The sequence below is a fragment of the Panthera uncia genome, chromosome B1 (genome assembly GCF_023721935.1).
Source record: "Panthera uncia isolate 11264 chromosome B1, Puncia_PCG_1.0, whole genome shotgun sequence".
NCBI lineage: Eukaryota > Metazoa > Chordata > Mammalia > Carnivora > Felidae > Panthera > Panthera uncia.
The window spans coordinates 4,917,259-4,938,279 of record NC_064811.1 but is presented as its reverse complement, the minus strand read 5'-3'; the positions used below and the strand labels follow the sequence as shown (position 1 = coordinate 4,938,279).

The window sequence follows — 21,021 nt, the reverse complement described above, 5'->3', positions numbered from 1 at the left end:
AGGGGAGCCTCATAATAATTCATAAAGCCACATTTTTTTTATTTGTGTGGTTTTTCTACTTCTGCTTTACTTTAGGTTCAAAATATTCAAATAAAAGCAAAGAAGCCAAAAACCCCAAAGGGAAAACAGTACTTTCAGACAATTTAAGAAAAAAAATGGCTAACTAATAAAGATAAAAAAAATTGATTTTATTTGTAATCAAAGTAATTCAAACTAAAACCTCAGCACTGCACCACATCTTAACAGATGGTGCCCAGAGCTAGTGAATGTGCATCGAAATGAGTCCCTCTTACATACCAATTTGCACCTGCTTAAAAAACCAATTAAGCCATGCATATCAAGAGTAGTAAACGTTCCAGAATATTCGGCTGGATGCTGCCAGTACTAGCAATGAGCCTAAGGAAACACAGTGGGTCCTGGTATTCACAAAACCTCCCAAACTCACAGATGCCATCATTAACAGTTTTTCTCCAAGGAACCTGCATGAAACACCAGTTCTCAAGGACTGCACTGAACACTTACTGGACTGTCAACCCATTCATAATCCCTTCCAGTTCTTGGCAACCCCACTCTTACTCTACCCACCTCATAACCTTGGAGGCAGCCATGTCCATACCACGTGACCACAGACCACAGATGTTAGTCTAGGACTGGGCCCCTGGCAGAGGCTGAGCTGAGCCAGGAGGAAGGACAGAGTCCAGTTAATACCCCCAAACACCTGTTGGTCTCTGAAACAGAGATGCACACCCAAAGGGCGGGCCGCTGTATTCCATCATGGTGAGACAGAAGTAGAGGATGCAGGTCAAGGGTGAGGGGGAACAGAGCTGGCTCAGAGAGAAAAGCACAGAAGAACAGGAGGCAAGACTCCCTTGCAAAAGATGCTTGGATACACATCATTATCCCTAAGGCACATCTGCTCCATTCAACTTAAGCCAAAATCTGGAGGGATTCTGTTGTTTGCAATCAAACACGGGGATGTTGATATCCATATTGGTAAAGAAAACCTGATTCATCAGCAACGAACAGGTTTCTTTATTGCAGGGCTTCCCCCGGATTTTAACATGATAATGTGCGTTAAGAATATTCAAGAACAGAATAAACAGAGAGCATTTCCCAACTTATTGGACCTCAGAAGCCCTTTTTCATGGAATATTTATTTTCTCACTCATCAAATATTTACTGAGTCCTTACTATGCATGAACACCATCCTAGAAGTTTGAGATACAGCTGTGACCCAGGAAGGAAGAAGGATGCCTGCCTACCTTCTACTTGGAATAAGCAATAAGTGAATAAATAAGCAAGGGCATTTCATGCAGAGATGGGTGCTAGGAAGAAATTAAACAGGCTGATACATTTTTTAAAGTGTCACAAAGTTCTGCAGTGACTCTGCCTCTCCCCACTCCTTGAATGCGGGCTGGTCTGGAGACGTGTGCCGACCAATGGTCTGAAGCAGAAGTGACGCCATATTGGCTCCAAGCCTCGCCTTGGGGCTTCCAGCTCACTTTGGAGCCTCATGTGAAGGGTCTCGGGAGAGCCTGTGGGAGGACAGGTCATGGAGATGTATGTGTTGCTTATCCATTCACCCATCGATGGACATTTGGTTTGCTTCCACCTTTTGCCTATTGTGTACAATGCTGTACAACTCTCTTCAAATCCCTGCCTTCAATTCTTCCCGATAAATACCCAGAACTAGAGCTGCTGGACTGTAGGGTGGCTCTATGCTTAATTTCTTGAGGAACTTCCATACTGCTTTCCAAAGTGGCTGCACCATTTTGCATTCCCACCGATGGTACCCAAGGGTTCCCATCTCCCCACAGCCTTGTCAACACTTGTTCTTTTCGGATATCTTGATAACACCCCTTCCATGGGGTGTAAGGTGGTATCTCACTGTGGTTTTAACAGTTGCTGTTTTAACCCACTAGATTTTGGAGTGGTTTGTTCTAAAAACAAAGGCTACCTGATACAGAAATCAGTGCCTGGAGGTCGGGTGCTGCAGTGGCCAAAACCTAAAACATGTGGCCTTGGCCTTGGGACTGGGGAGTGAGTGGAGGTCAGAATAGTCCCGAGGAAACTGTAGGCAAAGGCTGGGGGAAAATACCCAACAAACTGTTAGTGGAGGGTGGGAAAGGGGCCCTTCATCCCAGGTAGTGGCAACACGATGGGAAAAACCATGATGAGTAACTTGGAGGAAAATGTACCCAGAGAACTTGCGGGTCTGCCTAAAATGATTTCCATGAAGAACATAGTAAGTGCCAGTTGGTTTCTCTAAGCTACATGTGATGAAGCACCAGAAGACACACATCAAAATGGACCTGAGGGACAAGGATCAGGTTAGTTTGCAAGTGAAATTCAGTGAACACACAGGACGACTTCTCCTCTCTACTCTTGCCAATCTGCAAACAGTTCTCAAAGTGAAAAATGACCTCAAGTGTAAGATTCAATCAAGGGTATACCCAGAACTCTTTGTTAAGACCTCATAGAAACCCAAGGTGGTGCCCAGTAAACTTCTTTGGCCAGACAAAGGGCTTCAAAAAACATTTTTTTTGAAAAAAAATTTTAAGTTTTATTTATTTATTTAGAGAAGGTGACAGAGAGAGAGAGGGAGGGAGAGGGCATGAGCAGGGGAGGGGCAGAGAGAGGGAGAGAGAAAATCCCAACCAGGCTCTGCACCATCAGCACAGAGCCCGACGTGGGACTCAAACTCACGAACTGTGAGATCATGAGCTGAGTCGAAACCAGGAGTCGAACATTTAACCGACTGAGCCACCCAGGTGCCCCAGGGCTTCTAAGAATCTTATAAGTATCATCACATAGCACACTGACAGTCACCTAAAGTGGAAAGAAGCCCGTCTCAAAAAAAGATTTGTCCATGGGGTGCCTGGGTGGCTCAGTTGATTGAGCATCCGACTCTTGATTTCAGCCCAGGTCGCGATCTCACAGTTCGTGGGTTTGAGCCCCACGTCAGGCTCTGTGCTGACGGTGCAGAGCCTGCATGGGATTCTTTCTCTCCTTTGTCTCTGCCCCTCCTCTACTCACACAAGCACACATGTATGGGGGCGCTCTCTCAAAATACATACATTTAAAAAAAAATTTTGTCCATTGGAGTGTCCATTTGTCCAATGGAGTGAACTACAATGCGACCATTGGAAACCCACAATGTTTTTAAGAAAAGTATACCCTCTGTGACTAAAAGAGACTGAGCCTGTTCAAAATGAACTTTCCATGGGTAGGGAAAAGGCTGAGAAAGGTACTTTGCTGAAAACATAGGTCACTTTTATGGAAAGCAAACTATATCTCTAAGGGTCTGGCCAAGAGTCCAGAGGGTAGAGCCTGAGCTATACAAGCAATGGCCTAGGGCAGGGGACAGGAAGATTTTCCGTAAAGGGTCAGATAGTAAATGTTTTAGGCTCCGTGGGCCATATATAGTCTCTGCCACAAATTCTTCTTTGTTTCCTTGTTGCTGTTTGGATTTTGTTTTGAAAAACCCTTAAGAATGTGAAATTCCTAGTTGATAGGCTGCATAGAAACCTAGAAACAGGCCACGGGCCATATTTGGCCCCCAGATTGTGGAGTCTGCCAGCCCCTGAACTTGGGCACCACTCCCAAGGAGAAGGATTGGCTTGGATGAAGGAGTGTTCTCTACCCCCAGAAAAGGTCTTCCCAGCAATGTGTCCGGCTGGATTCCAGTCCTGTGGAGTTATGACCATGTGCCACTCGTCTTGTCTCTTTTCAAATGGACTGTTTATCGTGGTTGTCCTGTCTGTGCCCCACCATCGGATGTGAGATGTACAGGGAGGGGAGGCACAGAACTTACCTCTTAGGCTCACAGGTCTTTGGATCAAGAGAAGTCATACCCAAGGAACCTCATCCACATCCTACATACATGCTCATAATGAGATACTGGACTCTGAGCCTGATGCCATAACTGGAGGGAAATTTTGAGATGGCTGGATGGAGTTGAGAGTATTTTGAACGAATGAAGGAGAACTGCACTAATTATGGCCAGATGAGACACAACTTAGATTAAAATGGCCACGAATTGTTCCAAGTTCATCTCATCAGTGGAGTAGTCTTTTTTTCCCATCCCTTGAATCTGGGATACTCTTGTGACTCAACTTGACCAACAGGATGCAATGGACATGATATTGTGTGAGTTCTAAGCTTAATCCTCAGGAAGGCTTCCAGCTTCTATGTTCACCTGTTGGAACACTGCCACCAAGTGAAGAGGTCCCAGAGAGCCCATGAGAGGACAAGGGATCATGTGTGGAGCATTCCCCCACCCCCTTTCCCACAGCCATTCCAGCTGAGGCCCAAATGTCTGAATGAGCCCAGACAGGATCAGTAGAGAAACTGTTCAACTGAGCCCAGCTCTGGTTGTCAACCAACAGAATCAGAAGGTAATTAATGATTGTTGTTTTAAGTCTTAGGTTTGGAATGGTTTGTTACACAGCAAAAGCTAGCTGATACACAGGGCAATGTGACAAAGAGACAATGGAAGTGCTCGCAGAAAGATCCAGGAGGTTCATACCAATAGTGGATGACCCCATTGCCTGTGCACTGCTGTTCTTAGAAAATAACCAAGTGATACAGGCTAAACACCTGACCTAAGTGACACAGCCTAGCACCTAGCCAATATGAGTTCCTCTCTTCTTTACTGGGCTCGATTTTTTTCCTCTTCTTTTCAATGGTTTCTGCATTAAAGTTTCTATTTTGAGACTGAAATGCTGCTGACATCCAACAAAACCAGTAAGTGCTATTAATAGGGGTCTGTGGCTTAGAAAACACAGGCAGGACTTCCCTGTCAGTGGTTTATAAAAAATTCCATCCCAAGGGAAGCCATTCTCCCTTGCCAAGTCTACACAGCATGCTGGCACCACCGTTTTCTAGAATAACTTCTTGTATTTTGAGATTTCTAAAATAAGCCATAAGTTGCTTGATCTAAAGACGGATTCAAGTGCTGAACCACGACTTTCATATCCCATGGGCTGAGCCTGTCCTTGGGAGACGCACGGTGAACCTGTTCTTTTGGCAGCCTGAATAGAGTGAAAAAAGCAATTGGCAAGAAGGAGGGCAGGGGCTGGGCAGCAGCTATGAGGAGTTGCACCTGTGCCCCGGACAAGGGCTCCCAGCAAAGGGAGCACCCAAGGGGGCTAACTCCAGCCTGAGCCCCAGCTGCCAAGCCTGTGCCTTGAGACAAGGGCACGTTCTCCCAGTGGACCACCCCAAGAGGGTGCCAAAGACACCAGAAGCGCCAGCAGAGCTCTGTCAGAGACAACAGAGTCCAAGCGCTAGCTGCTGTGTGACACTCGGGAGGCGACTACGCCTCTCTGAGCTCAGGTTCCATTTCTAAAACCAGGCAGACTGAACTGCAGGAGCTCTAAATTGATCTCCCATCCTGAAAATTTCCTGTGCTTGATTCTGCAGTCCAGTGATGATGACCCTCGAGATTCCTGAGCAAGCCCTCTGACTTAGAGAGCAAGGTGCTAAAATGCTGTAGGAAAGGATGCCAGGCTTGTTCCTCCCTCCCTCCCTTCCCTCCCTCCCTCTCCTCCTCCCCTAACTCATCCATTCATGCAGTAAGTATGGACTGAGAACTTACTCTATGCAGGTGTGTGCTAAACACTTGGGGTACAGAAGTTCGCCAGAGCGTCTCTCAGGAACTCTGCCAGCTCCCCAATATTTGCTGCCCCTCTCCGATGTGCAGGCACCTGAGGAAAAGCCCTTCGGAGCCATGTGAGCACCTTGGAACTTATCCTGGGGACACTGTGGAGCCACTGCGGGCATCCACACTAATTACTTTTTTCAATCCCACTTGTATGGCTGGGGGAAGAATGCACTGGAGGGGTAGGACTGGGGACAGAGACTGAGGAGGAATATCTGGAGGAGACACAGTGAGCCCCGCATCAGGGAAGGGACCGGGGGTGGAGACCCACAGTCAGATCTGAGGTACTGCACAGGCAAAGCCGTGGATCCAGTGACGGATGGGGAAGGAAGAGTGAAGGGCACATCGGGAATGATCGTTGGCAGGGGTCTCCAGGTTTCTGCCTTGAGTGAATGGCTGGACAGGGGTGCCCCTTGTGAGGCCCCGACTGACAGGCAGTAGGGTTCACTGGAACCCCTGATGGGTTTGGGAGAACCTGGTAAGTCGAGCCCCATGTGGGCGTCTAGAGAGCTATGTTCTGTGTGAGTCTGGGCCAGGGTCACGGCAGATGGGTGACCCTGGCCATAAGACACTAGGGAAGCTGAGGGGCCCCTCAGGCAGGGGGGCCTGGACTGGAGCCCTGAGGTCACCACCATTCACTGAGCACCTTGGGAAGGAGAAGGAAGACCAGGCGGGGCTGGGCAGGGCTTAGAGAGGATCCCACCTGTGTTTTGATGGGGCTGCAGGTGCACAGAGGAGGCGGGAGGGCTTCAGCCAAGGCCCCTGAACGTGCTGCTTGCCTTGGGGATAAGAAGGAATCTGTGCACTTAGGAGCCCTGATAGCGATATCCTTCATAACCTGTCCACCCAATCTCAGACACAGGACTGGCCAACAGGAAGGAAAAAGCAAGAATAATTGCCCCTGGCAGGGACCAGCTTCTACAGAGGACCTGGGAATTCTTGTTTCCCTCCAGGCCCTTTGGTCTTAGCAACCCCTACAGCCTGTCTGTGGTTAACCCTCTGGGCCCCAAAGGAGGGCATCTTCACTGGCTCACCCATCCTCGAGCAGAGGGTTCCAGTCCTGGGTCTCCTTCAGGGGATGTGAGGTGCAGCCTGTGACCTGTCTGAGGGCCCAGGGGTCTTAGGGGGCTGATGGTCCTTTGGGTCATTCCTAAAACCCTGACACAGGGTGGACGCAGGGCAGGCCCTGGGCAGTCATCCAGCCAGTGGCCCCAACCCTGCTTTGCATCAGAATACCTGAGCTTTGCAAACCCTCCCTCTGGAAATTCAGGTTCAGCGGGGCCTGGGGCCAGGCTCCAGCAGCCCAGGAGAAGAACTGGTGATTTAATCCAAGTGCCTCCTGCTCCCGATGAGACAACCGAGCAGGAGGCCACTGTGTGCCAGCCTTGGCCTGGGAACAAAGATGAGAAAAACCAACCTCTTCCTGAGTCATCACGGTCCAGAGGGCAGTGAGAGCCCTGAGCCCCACAGCCTTGCTGGAGAAGCCCCCTCTGGGGCTGTGGGGGCTCCAAGGGGACTCCATCCTGGAGTGCAGAGCAAGCAGGAAAGGCTTCTAGGAGGTGTGGGTGCTTGAGCCCCTCCAGGAAGATGAGTGTTCACCACTGAACACTGGTATGGGACCTCCCTGCATGCCTCAGTTGCACCAAGATTAGGCAGCCCAGGGGGCCACCAAATGATGAATGAGGCTGAAGGCCCCCGGGGCATTGAGTAAGCATCAAGGATCCTGCCTGAGGGACCACAGTGCCCCAGGTTCCCGGGGAACAAGGAGATGGGTGGTGGGGGTAAAGCCCCAGAGACAACATGCTACTTCTTGCCCAAAGCCCTTCCACTGAGGTCACTGCCTCTGTGGGTGGCTGCACAGACACCAGCCCTTGTCACTGCATCCGCTGCTCTGGCAGAGCCTGCCAAGTGTGGACACGGGCCCCTGGCTCTGGCAGCGCTTCCTCCCCCTTCACTAGGGCAGACTGGGGTAGGACCTCTCTCCACAGAGAACACCCCATGGGGACCATCAAGAGACATGCCGGGTTCGATGCCTGATGCCTAGCTTCCGGGTGGACTGAGGAGCTCACCATCCGTGGTACCTCAAGCAAAGCAATCCCTACCACGCACTGCCTACCTCTGAGGTTGCTACGACAACCAAGACTCCATCAGGGTGGAGAATTAACACCGAGCTCAGGTTGTGGTGCCAGGTACCAGGGCCCTGGATGAGGGGCCGCCGAGCAACCGCAGAGAGCTCCGCTGGGGGACTTGTCCAGCATCACGCAGCCAGGAGGCGGAAGGGCAGGATTTGAACCCGGGCGGTCCACCTGCTGGGACCGTCCGGCACCTGCTGCTTCGTAAAAGGCACGTGACACTTACAAGCCATTTCCACGGGCGCTCATGGGAGGGAGAGTCCTAACGCTGCCCAGTGTTAGAAAACGAAACAAAGTTAGCGACAGAGCCAGTGACCTGCCCACTGGCTGCAGGTGGCCCAGCTTGGTCCCGGAAACCACCGCCTCCACCGTCGTCTCCCACCCCAACACCAACAGCCCCGCACAGACACAGGGTGGAGAGCACCCAGTGTCCGCTTCCACCTCCTTGTCCTGTAAAATATCTACACAGGTAAGCATGGGTATCTTCACAAACATGTTTTCCCAGAACATTGAAACACCAAACAATTGCAAATAGGCAGCAGCAGATGCCGTCAGGAGCCCCAAGAGCCCTCTTCGGAATGAAGGACTTCTTCCCCGCTCCCCAGCCCCGGCTGCTGGGCGAGCTGCCGGCAGATGGCCCTCAGCTGTCAGTCCTGTTTGTACCACCCTCCATGCACAGAGCAGCCTAGCTCAAGGTCATGCCCCATCCCAGAGGGGCCACACCCAATGCCGGGCTGGTGGGAGGTGTGAAGTCCCCATGCCCTTGGCATCCTGGGGATCCATCTGAAGGGCGTCCAGGTCTCAGAGCTCCCTGCAGCCAATCCTGTTTCCTGGGCTTCGCTCACAGGGGTGGATCCTGGATTCGCCCTGTGGGAGGCAAAATAACGGCCCCCCCCCCCCAAAGACTGGACGTCCGCACCCTGATCCTCAGGAACTATGACTATGTTCCCTTCCCAACAAAGGGAATCTGCAGGTAAGATTAAATTAAGGACCTTGACATAAAAGATCATCCTGTATCACCTGAGTGGGCCCAGTATGATCACCAGGGTCCTTTTTAGTGAAAGAAGGAAGGGAGAGGTTGGAGTCAATGAGGGGGGAGGGAGGCAGTGGCTGGAAGGATGCAGGGCCAGGGGCCAAGGCACTTGGGCAGCCTGTAGGGGCTGGAAAAGGTAAGGAAGGGGTGCCTGGGTAGCTCAGTCGGTTGTGTCCAACTTCCGCTCAGGTCATGATGTCGCGGTTTGTGGGTTCGAGCCCCACGTCAGGCTCTGTGCTGACAGCTCGGAGCCTGGAGCCTGCTTCGGATTCTGTGTCTCCCTCTCTCTCTGCCCCTCTCCTGCTCGCATTCTCTGTCTCTGTCTCTGTCTCTGTCTCTCTCTCTCTGTCTCACAAATAAATAAACATTAAAAAATATTTTTCTAAAAAAAGGCAAGGAAGTGTTCTCCCCGGGGCTTCCAGAAGGAGCCCACCCTGCCAGTACCTTGTCTTGAGCCTTAAAGCCTACTTCAGACTTCCGGCCTCCAGAGGTACCATCTGGGTTGTTTTAAACCACAGGTTGCTCGAGTTTGTTATAACAGCAACATGAAACTAATCCACACTCGCTTCCTACAGGCCATCCTCTGCCTCAGAGTCGGCTCCCTGCGAGCCCTGACAACACGATTTTTTAAAATTCTCCACTAGGGAGTAGATTAACCCAGTACCTCCATAAAATGGAATACTCTTAGGAGAAACGATGGAATGATGATAAAAGAAATAACTAATAATACAGAATCAAACCAGGGGCCAGCACTCCTCTAAGTACTTTATATATACCCTCTCGTTGGACTTTCAAAACAACCTCGTTGTTACCTCTATTCTCCAGACGGGGAAACTGAGGCACAGAGAGGTTGAAGGATTGGCCTAAGGTCACACAGCTGCTAAGCGGAGGGGCCTGGTTGTCCATGACATTTATTGAGGAAAAAAGCATACTGCAGGGGCACCTGGGTGGCTCAGGTCTGACTCTTGATACTGGCTCAGGTCATGATCTCGTGGTTTGTGGATTCAAGCCCCTAGTCGGGCTCCATGCGGACAGTGCAGGGCCTGCTTGGGATTCTCTGTCTCTGTCTCTCTCTGTCTCTCTCTCTCTCTCAAATTAAATAAATAAAAACTTAAAAGGATGAAAAATATTCTTTAAAAGAGCATACTGCAGGGGCGCCTGGGTGGCTCAGTCAGTTAAGCGTCCGACTTCAGCTCAGGTCATGATCTCACGGTTCACAGGTTCGAGCCCCACGTCGGGCTCTGTGCTGACAGCTCAGCCCTGCTCTCTCTCTCTCAAAAATAAATAAACATTTAAAAAAAATTTTTAAAAAGCATCCTGCAGATTATGCATATTACAGTTCCACTTAAGTAAAAATTATGGCTATGTGAGCATGTACCTCACAAATATACAAATAGGAAAAATGCCTGGGAAGACAAACACCAAATTATCACTTTTTATGTTAGACACTTCCATACTGTTTCTCAATAAATGCGCATTAGTTCTTTTGTTTTCATTTATTTAATGTTTATTTATTTTCGAGACAGAGACAGAGCACAAGCAGGAGAAGGGCAGAGACAGAGGGAGACACAGAATCCGAAGCAGGCTCCAGGCTCCGAGCTGCCAGCACAGAGCCTGACGCGAGGCTCGAACCCACGAACTGTGAGATCACGACCTGAGCCGAAGTCGGACACCTAACCAACTGAGCCGCCCAGGCGCCCCTCCCTGTTTTGTTTTTTTAATGTTTATTTATTTCTGAGACAGAGAGAGACAGAGCATGAGCAGGGCAGGGCCAGAGAGAGAGGGAGACACAGAATCCGAAGCAGGCTCTGGGCTCTGAGCTGTCAGCCCAGAGCCCGACGCGGGGCTCGAACTCGCGAACCGTGAGATCATGACCTGAGCCGAAGTCGGACACTCAACCAACTGAGCCACCCAGGCACCCTACGTGCACTAGCTCTTAAACTTAAATCAATAAAAAAACATTACACAGTACGAGTTAGACGCTTAAAACCAGGAATGCACCGAAAAACCTCCCTCCACAAGCCATTTCCTTACAAGTGTCCGGTCAAGGGGAGAAAATTCTCTGCCCTCCTCCAGGACAATGCGATAAATACGACCCCACAAAGTCCCCTCCCTGACAGAGCTGTGGCATTCTCTTGTGACAGCTTTGTGATCTCAGTGTCCCCCCTGTCCCCTCTGCACATCCCCATAGGGTCAGGCTCTGCTAAAACTGATACGATGAGCCCCATGGGGAGAGTGGAAAATTGCTCAGGACTTAACACGAGGTGAGGAAGGCAAGGTACAGAATTGTAAATTCCCTTGGATTGCGACTGCCCAAAACAAGAGTGTGATTCACAGCCACCACAATGGAGGGATATCGCCTTCTTGATGTGGAGAACTCAGACACAGAAAACCCAAACTTGGAAGTAGGCAAAGAATACAGTCGCACATTCACAACGAGGATGCAAAATGTCTGACATAATTAATGAGAAAAGAACTGCAGCGTATGCTGGTAGACTGGATTTGCCTCATCAAATTTACAAGGATTTTGTAGAAGTAACGCCCCACGGTGCACACGTGCAAGGAGCCAGAGACACGGGGATCGTGGGCATGCAAGTGTGTGCATCCTCCAGGAAAGCAATTTGGCTGAGAGTGTCACAATGTTGAAAAATGTTAACACCTTGACCTTGTGATTCCACCTCTGGAAATCGAAGGAAGCGATTAGAAATGCAAACAAATGTTTGTAGACAAAGATGTTCACCGTAACACCATTTACAGTAAAGCAGACAGAAAACCTAAGTGCCCAATAAAAAGAAAATAAGCAAATTAACCATTACGTGCTACATTACAAGCCATTAAAAAGTTATTAATGAAAACTAATGATTACTCGTAAAATGTTAAGTGAAAGTAGAAGGATCTCGAATAACTGCCGTCGTGTAACTATATAAGGAGGAAATCGTCTAAATGGACAGGGAATGGAAAGCAATACTCCTTAACGTTAATGTAGGTGGTGGGGGCAGGGGGGTATGGCCAGAAGAAAAACATTTTTTCCTTCTCTTTATTTCCTGACTCTTTTGTATTGTGGAGAATATAGTCTTATAATGAGAAAACACAGCATCTCTATCTTAAAAATTGAAAACACCCTCTAGGTCTCCTTGAAGCATCTCATTCATTTGAGGCTGCCTCTTCAGAGAGCATCCAGAACAGTCCCTCTCCAGACAGACCACTCCTGTCCTGGTTCATTCTGTTCTCTTGTTTTGCTTCATGTATCTGCAGTTTAAGTCATCTCAACATGATGCACGCTGTAGTGTCTACACTGTGCAGGGCCACCCGGTGTGAGTGAGTCCAAACAGAAGGGAAACGGCCTGGGATACAGAGTTGGATAGAGACGATCCCCCCACTCATAGAGCTCAGGGTGTAACAGATGAGCCAAAGAACCAGTGTCCCATAATCCAAGTACGATGGAGAGGGGAGAGCCAAAAAAGGGGAAACTGGAGAAGGTGTTAGTTGAGCTCGGGAAGCAGAGTGGAAGAAAGGGCCATCCTGGTAGGGTGTTCAGTGTGAGCACAGGTCCAGTGGTCAAGCAGGTTTCAGGGGACGGCATCCAGGATAACAAGCACCCCAGATACGTTTAGGCAGAGAAAGAGAAAGGGGACTAGATCAGCGAGGGCCCTGCGTGCCAGGGTAAGGAAATGAGGCTTGCTTCTGTGAACAGGGGGATACCTCCCAAGGGCTCGAAGGAGAAGAGGACAGACCCCTTATAGAGGATCCCGTTTTTGCATTGTGTATACGACAGTGTGCAGCATATAGCTGGGCTCCCCGCAGACGCAGATAAAGGGATTTTTCACTTCACATAATCAGACCCGCCAGAGAACCAGCAATTCCAGAACTGCGCCCGCATTCTGAGACTTTAACTGACCTTTGTCCTGCACCAGCACCTCCAACTCCTCCCGCACGCCATCGTACCAGCTCGTGATGTCCACATGGAGGGAATAGTCGCAGCAGGATTTGGTGTCAGCTGCTTCGTGCCATTTCTCGAAGGAGGTCAGCAGGCTAGACCCAGGTTCAGGGACAACATGGTCAACTGTGAAAGAACGGTACTTGTCACATTCCAAGATGTTTAGGACCCAAGATGTCCCAATGGTAGGCTCTAATAGCCTCTTCACCCCATCACCACCATCACCATCATCACCACCACCGCCTTAATCATCACCCCCACTTCCATCACCAAGATCAACATCCTCATCATCACAACCCTCTTCATCATCATCGTCAACACTGCCGTCAATGTCACCATGACTACCATAACCATCAGCAGCGGCATGGTCACCACCATTGTCATTGTCACCTTCAGCAGCAGCAACAGTATCACAACTATTTGTTGAATGCTTACTATGCCTCAGATACTGCCACAAGGCCTAAAATTATCACATTTAATCCTCTCAACCACCCCACGAAGTGAATATTAGCATCTCCATTGCAGATGAAGAAACTGAGGCTCAAAGAGGGCAAGGAACTTGTCTAACATCACACAACTAGTTAAGTAGTAGGAAGATCCCCAGAGTCTCGTCTGCTGCAGTCTGGACCTTTCCCCTACTCCATGCTGCCATAGATGAAAAGTGAAAAAGACTTTAGAGACTAAAAGAATGTTAATTTCATCACCCTTTTTCAAATAAAATCTTAAATGTAAAGCAAATGACAGGGGAGACGCCTAACTTTTAAGCCTCAGTTGGCTTCGTATATCCCTCTAGCTACTGCCCTATCTCCCTAACATCCACGCTTTGTAGCCAGACACCTATAAAGAGAGGTCCCTATTCTCCTCCCACTCACTCCTCCACCCATCTAAAGCACTGGCCTTTGCTAATTCAATCTCCATGTCTCTGGGTTTAATGGAAACATCCAATCCTGACTCCACTGGCCCTCTCAGGGCACAGTGAATCACTCCCTCCTCTTGGTTTCCATGACAACATGGCTTGCTGGCTTTTATTCTACTTCTGTGGCCATTTTTCCTCAGGCTCCTTGTAGAATTTTCTGCCTCTCCTTGGCCATTAAATGGTCGAATTCCTCATGGCTTGGTCCTGGAATGTTTCCTTCAATGTAGCTAATCATTAAAATGTACCACTCCAGCTTAGCTGCAGAACTCTGAAACCAGCTGTCTCCCCGACCTCTCCACCAGCAAAACTCGAAAGCTCCTCCAGATTCAAATGTCCCAAACCTTATGCAACATCGTTACCACTTGCAAATCTGGTCCCCCGCCACCTCCTTAGCTGTGCAGATACCACCTTAGTTCCATACCTAGGATCGAAGGGGTCATTCTTGACACTTCCTTTCTCTCAGATACCCCCACATCTGACCCATCACCAAGTGCTTAGATTTCCCTCCTACGTATCCCTGGAGCTGTCCACCTCTGTCCACTCCATGGCCACACCCCTAGTCCTAGCCACCCTCTTCTCTCAGTGAGCTACTGTGATCCCACTGGCCCAGCCACATCTGATCTAGGCCACTCTATTATGGTCTCTTTAAAACCCAAAGCGGATCAGCAGATCACATCACTCTTTGCTTAAAATCCTTCAACAGCTGCTCATTGCCCATATGAAAAAGTCCAAAATTCTTACCTCAGCCATCGAGGCTCAGCACCACCCTCACCTTCCAGTCTTATCTCACAGGACTCTACCCCTAAGTCTCTGCATTCATGCCTCATGGGTCTCTTAAATGCAAACTGTGTTCTCCCATCACAGGGTGTTTGCACATGTCGTTCCCTCTTCCTGGGGATCTGGTCCCCTCCACCTTCTTCACCCAGTTAATTCATACTCATCCTCCAGATCCCTGCATGAATGCCACTTCTTCAGGGAAGACTTCCTTGAATGCTTTGCCCCTCAGTTCAGAGTTCTGTGCACCTTTCTGTTGTAGCCCGAGTCACAGACTATAGACATGGATATATAGTCATATATGATTTGTAACCCCCCATGAGCCTGCAACCACTGGAGAACTAGCACCATGCCTGCTTTTTTCCATCCTTTCCCTCAACACCTAGCACTGTGCCTGGCACAGAGCAACCCTCAATAAGGATCAGCTGAATGAAAAAATGGGGTGGGGACTCAGAACCTCGCTGCCCCTCACACTCCTCTTACTATGGTCCTCCTGGTGTTGTCACAGGTTCTTAGAGCTCCATAAAACACACTGTGAAAACCACCCTATTATAGACGGGGAAGAGGAGACCCAAAGAATGGGCCAGGGGCCTTCCCAAGAGTCTCAAAGCTCATGATGGGAAAAGAGCAAAGGGGGACTCTGGAGATCCTGACTCCTCATCTGGGGCTCTGTCCTCTACTCCACACAGGTCACCTGAGCCTGGAACTTCCATCTCCACCTCTCAGAACCATCCGAGCTCATATTTCCAAGTACTTATCATGTGCCATGCACTACGCTCAGTAACCTCGTGTATGTCTCCCAGCAACACTATGGGGGGGGGGGCGGTGGGGAGGCTCCTATTATACAGCTCATCCTATAGGGCACCTGGGTGGCTCAGTCAGTTAGGCGTCCGACTTTGGCTCAGGTCATGATCTCGCTGCTCGTAGGTTCGAGCCCCACCCATAATGGCCAGCTCTAGCCCACAATGTACTTCCAAATGGGTTTGTTGGAGGAAGAGAGATGGGCAGGGTTGTGGCCAGTTTGGGGATGAGCTGCCTGGATACAGTGAGCCTACCAGTTGAAAGAACACTGAAAATCAGCTAATGCTTGCTTAATTAAGATCATTTACTAAGGGGCGCCTGGGTAGCTCAGTAGGTTAAACGACTGGCTCTTCATTTCGGCTCGGGTCATGATCTCACAATTCGTGAGACTGAGCCCTATGTCAGTCTCTATGCTGACAGCATGGAGCCTGCTTGGGATTCTCTCTCTCTCTTTCTCTCCGTCCCTCCCCAACTCATGCTCACTTTCCGCCCCCCCTCCCTCAAAATAAATAAATATTTTTAAAAACCATTTATTAAAATGGAATCCAAGAAACAAAAGCTACTTAAAAAAATATAGGGGACTGAAAAGTGCAGTAGAGGAAGAATCTAGCCTCCAAAGAAACCACTGAGGTACATGGCATTATTTGTGCACAATTCTTCCTCCGCTCCCCACCTTCCCCATGGCTCATGGTGGGCAGAGTGCGATCCCAGTGACTTTGGGCTTGGCCATGTGACTTGCTTTGGCCAACAGAACTTCTATGTGTAAGTGAAGACATAAGGTGGTAAGAGGAGTGACAAGTTCCTGCCAGACCTTTCTTGCACTTCTGCCATCTGCCAGGAGAAGGGCACAGTTGAGGTGGCCATTGGTTCCAGGATGGGGGATCCATGGTGTCCCTGTCCCAACCCACAGCCTGAAGCAGGGACATGGTGTCCCTGTCCCAACCCACAGCCTGAAGCAGACCCACTCCAGTCCTCTCCCTGGGCCCTCAGATCCTTGACCAAGAAAAACAAGTGATGCTTGAAGTTTGGGACTGTTTGTTATGCAGCATTATCACAGCATTACAGCATCGATACTGACTAGTACAACCTGCTCCCCACTGTGTAACGTCCAGCAACTTATTTCATCTTTGTGAGCCTCTAGTTCTCCATCTTGCATAGTAACACCTACATGACTGGTTCCCAAACTTTAGCCATGTGCACACCAGGTTCAAGAACTTTTGGCTTTGTCTGCCTATAATCCGTATCATTCTTCCCTTGATACTTTTCTTTAAATCAGTCCACAGTTCCTAGAAATTTAAACGTTCATTTTAATCGCACAAGAAACAATAGTACCCACAATGTGCCAGTCATCTCATTTCGAATGCATTAAAATACTTTAAACTTTTAAATGTCTACTGCCTATAAAATTATCAGTGTATTACCGGTGGCACACATAATATATTGGTCTTTATGGAAGGGTTGTGGTGAGTTATATTAAATGGTCCCCTGAGCAAAGTGCCTGTATCTATATTGAGTGTTGTGGTGTTGCTGATGCTGCTGGTGACGTAGAACAGAAGTCACATGTGCCCAAGGCAGGGGTGCAACTCACTGATCATGGTGGTCCCGCCTGCCAGTGCTGCCTTGGTCCCTTGGAAGAAGTCATCAGCAGTTGTCATCCCCTGGGAGGGCTTCTGCAGGTACGTGTTGACATCGATACCTCCGGGAATCACCATCCGCCCATTGGCCTCAATGGTCTTCACTCCACCAGGAACTATTAAGTTCTCTCCTATTTGTCTGGAAACAACAGAAACGGCCTTGGGTTCTTAAGAGAAAAACAAGATGGCAGTCAACTGTGTGGTGTCAGTTCCACTGGGTAAACATTTTTGAGCCAGGTCCTATGCAGGGGACTGGGTAGACAGAGAAAGCTCAGGCAGGGTTCCTGCCCTCGAGGGGCTCATGGCCTGAGGAAGGGGAGAGGCATGTGGGCAGGTGGTTACACTCCAGGACAGCAGAGGGGTGGAGGGTATAAGGTGGGCTGCTTTACCAGCCCGGGTATCTGGGGAGGCTTACAGGGGTTGGTGTGAAAGGGTTCTCAGAACAGCCTGTCCCTCCAGAGTACTTCCTACTCTTTGTCAACCACTTCAGGGAAACAGAGGACAGTGACCGCAGGAGTAAAGTCCCCTTAGCTCTGCAAACTTTGACAGTGCTATGGGCTGAAGTGTGACCCTCCCAAAAGCTGGATGTTGAAGCCCTACCCAAGGACCTCAGAATGTAACTGTATTTGAAGACTGGGCCTTCACAAAGGCAATTAAGGTAAAATGAGGCTATTAGGGTGGGCCCTAATCCAACAGTGTCTTTGTAAGATTGGTTGGTGTCGCTGTAAGAAGACAAGATCAGGACATAGACCCGTACAGAGGATTGATTATGTGAGAACACGGGGAGAAGACAGCCGTCTACACGCCACGGAGAGAGGCCTCAAAGAAACCCACCTGCTGACATTCTGACCTCAGACTTCCAGCCTCCAGACCCATGAAAAAATAGATGTCTGCTGTTTAAACTGCCCAGTCTGGGGGGCTTTGTTATGGCACCTGTGGCTAGCTAATACAGACAAGCAACCAGGATTTTCATTTTCACTCTCAGGAGCACTGACCTCAGGGAAGCTGCTGGACTCCCCAGTACCCACAAGAAAAATCCACTAACAGGGTAAAACCTGCCTGGAGGGAATCACACTGGGGATGGCAGGGTTTCTCTGCACATGCTGACCATCACCTCTGTTCCCAAATGCACCAGGTGCCTGCAAACTCCCCCCAGAAAGAAGGAAAATTCCAAAAGCTGGAAGAAGAGAGAAGAGCCCAAGATATTCGAAGCCTTGCCCCTGTGGTGGCAGCTGTGTTTCACCTGCTGGAACCAGAGTCAGGAGACATGGGGGGCAGAAGGGAGGCTCAGCCAGCACCAGGATAGATACAACAGCCTCCAAGGTCAACGCCTGGTGAAGACCACTAGATCTGAACATGAGCGGTTTTTATTAAAAAAAAAATACAAGGGTGCCTAGGTGGCTCAGTTGGTTGAGCATCCAACTTCGACTCAGGTCATGATCTCGCGGTTGGTGGGTTTGAGCCCCGTGTCGGGCTCTGTGCTGACCGCTGAGAGCCTGGCGCCTGCTTCGGATTCTGTGTCTCCCTCTCTCTCTGCCCCTCCCCCACTCATTCTCTCTCTCTCTCTCTCTCTCTCTCTCAAAAATAAACAGTAAAAAAAATTTTTTTTTTAATACAGTTGTTCTGAGCTCATCAGCTTAGGCAACAATATCCTAAGTCACGTGAAAACACCAGTAATGAAGATATAGGAAAGTGTCGCTCTGGTGACCACCATGCCAGGCCCCCAAAAAGAATCCACCTCCAGGTGGCAGGAACAGAATCCCCTGGCTCCCCTTGGACCCCTGGGCGGGGCCGGTCCAGGCAAGTGGGGTGGGGGGGGACAGAGGTCACAGGGCTCCCCTTGGGGGTCTTCCACAGAGTTGGGGCGTCACACACTATCTGTCCCGAAGCTGAAAGTAGGTGTAGCGGGAGGACGGTGCCGGGGACCATCACCGCTACCACTCCCGCAGCCACGGCCACTGCTGCTCCCAACGCCAACCTCTTCCCCTCTGTAATTTCCATCTCGATGTGCAGACTCCTGCCTTGCCCGATCCTCCCGCTGTCCAGCTCCAAACACAGGGCTGTATGTCAGGGGTCCGGGAGGAGACACCCCCAAACCTTACAGCAGGGGCAGGTCGCTGCTGAGCACTGGCCTTCTCTACACTTCAGGGATCATCTCATTTAACGCTCCAACAGGCTTCTAAAGAAGATGGGGTCACGTTCAAATGTTTCATGCTGGCAACGGCTTGGGCATGTCCCAGACTGGGCATGGGCCCTACAGGGGGGTATCCGTGGAGTCTGATCGGGTATGTGACTCAGTCACCATGCCACACTGCCAGCAAGTACTGCTGTTCGGGGTCCATCTTAAAGGCATGACAGTCGCCTCTCTTTACAGGAAGTGAAAGAAGAAAACAGAACTCAAGAGAGGCACGTGACATGTCTGAGGCCACACAGCAAGTCAGTGGTGGGTCTGGACTCAACCCAGGTCCCCCCAAATCCCATATCTTGGCTCTGCCCACCAGCCTCAACTGCCTTCCTGCTTCCCTTAGATAGAAGCAGATTCTCCCCAAACCGGGATTGAGCCAAAAGGAGCCCTCAGTGCATTCGGAGGAAAAACCTAAAAGGTTCTCGATGGCAATGGGTGTGGAAAAGGGGCAAGGAGAAAGGAGGCTCTGAGAATGAGACAGACGCTCGACACCGCGCTCAGGAGTCTTGGGCGGCCGGCGTTTGAGTCACCGGCGCTGAGCAAACTAGACGGAACCTTCAATGAATCATAACAGATTCTGCACAAAGACAGATGAACAGCTGTCAGGAAAACTTGGTGAACGGCTGCCAAATAAAAGGGTTCTTGGGGTTCCATCAAAGTAAAGGGAAAGAACTGAGCCTCCTCATGCCGGGTGGTGCCTGGGGTCAGTGCAGGTGGTTCTCCCAGGGTCTCAGCCCTCCCACACCTGCTTCCCAGCCAGCAGGGACCTGCATCCCACATGACCATCCGGAGACTCGTCTGCTTAACGGCGGAAGGGGAGGGCCAGCAGAGTCAAATACAAAGGCGTTTCAGACTGAGAGGGGCCGACAGATACCGAACTTGTGGAAACCCTGAACGACACGGTCCACCAAGGTCCGAAGACTCCAGGTGTTTGCATATGCAGCAAGCACTTCATAAATGCAGCTCAGCCAGTGAGCAATTGTTCCATGCATACACCCTGGACTGCAAGGCTCCTGGGGGGTTAACTTCAAACCCCGTGAGGCTGGTGGGAAGGTGGTCCCGCAACAGTTGTCAGCATCCTTTACCCCTCACGCCCCAGAAGCCCCCAGCCCTCACAAACCAGGGTCTGCCCTGGAATGGCTGTCTCCTTATCTAAGCAGGGGGGTGACCTAGGAACCTCACTACCCACCCCCCCACTACGTGTGCCCTTCTCCCTCTGGTTCCAGGCTGTACTGCGGCCGAGACCAAGGTCCTGCACTGACGGGCCAGGGTTCTTCCAGCCAATACTCCTGGTACCTGTCTGTCCCCAGCACTGTGCCAGGCCCCGGGGGGGGAGGCCCTAAGGTGAGGTCCCTAAGTCAGAGCCGCGTGCAGCATGAGGAGCGTGGGACTGGCACGCAGGCTGGCCAGCAGGAGAATGCTTCCAACACGGGGGTCAGGGAAGGCTTCCTGGAGGAGGAGCCACACAACCAGACCCAAGGACAAACAGGGGTTGGGGAACGGGGGGAGAAAAGGAGAATGAGGGAAGGGGCAAGGTGTTCCAGGCAGAGGATTTATGGGTGCGAGGTTCCAGGCGAGGGCTGCTGGGCTCGCTCTGGGGGTACCATGTTTTCAGTGTGGCTGGGAAGAGCTGAGAGGAGAGAATCACCTGGAAAAACAGGGGCTTGGGCTGGACTTGAAATGCTTGGAGTCTGGGGCTGGAGTTGGGGTTGGCAGAAAGGGGCAGAGTAGGGCTCCTCCTGACCCTCTTCCTCCGCCCTCCTCCTTCTCCACTTCCTCCTCCTCCCCCTCCCCTTCCTCCTCTTTGTCCTCCTTCTCTTCCCCTTCCTCCTTCTCCCCTTCTTCCCCCTCATCCTCCTCCCCTTCCTCCTCCTCCTCCCCTTCCTCCTCCCCCCCCTTCCTCCTCTTTCTCCTCCTCCTCTTCCCCTTCCTCCTGCTCCTCTTCCT

At 50.4% G+C, this 21,021-nt stretch overlaps 1 protein-coding gene across 1 annotated transcript in view; it reads right to left on the bottom strand.

Moving 5' to 3' along the window:
* Positions 1–21,021, bottom strand: part of CRMP1 (collapsin response mediator protein 1) — a 76,851-nt gene that overhangs the window by 30,105 nt on the left and 25,725 nt on the right. The window contains exons 3-4 of the mRNA XM_049630285.1: positions 16,844–17,028; positions 12,726–12,890 (exon numbers count right to left, since the gene is read on the bottom strand). Coding sequence (XP_049486242.1) covers positions 12,726–12,890; positions 16,844–17,028 — 350 coding nt within the window. The remainder of the gene's footprint in view (positions 1–12,725; positions 12,891–16,843; positions 17,029–21,021) is intronic.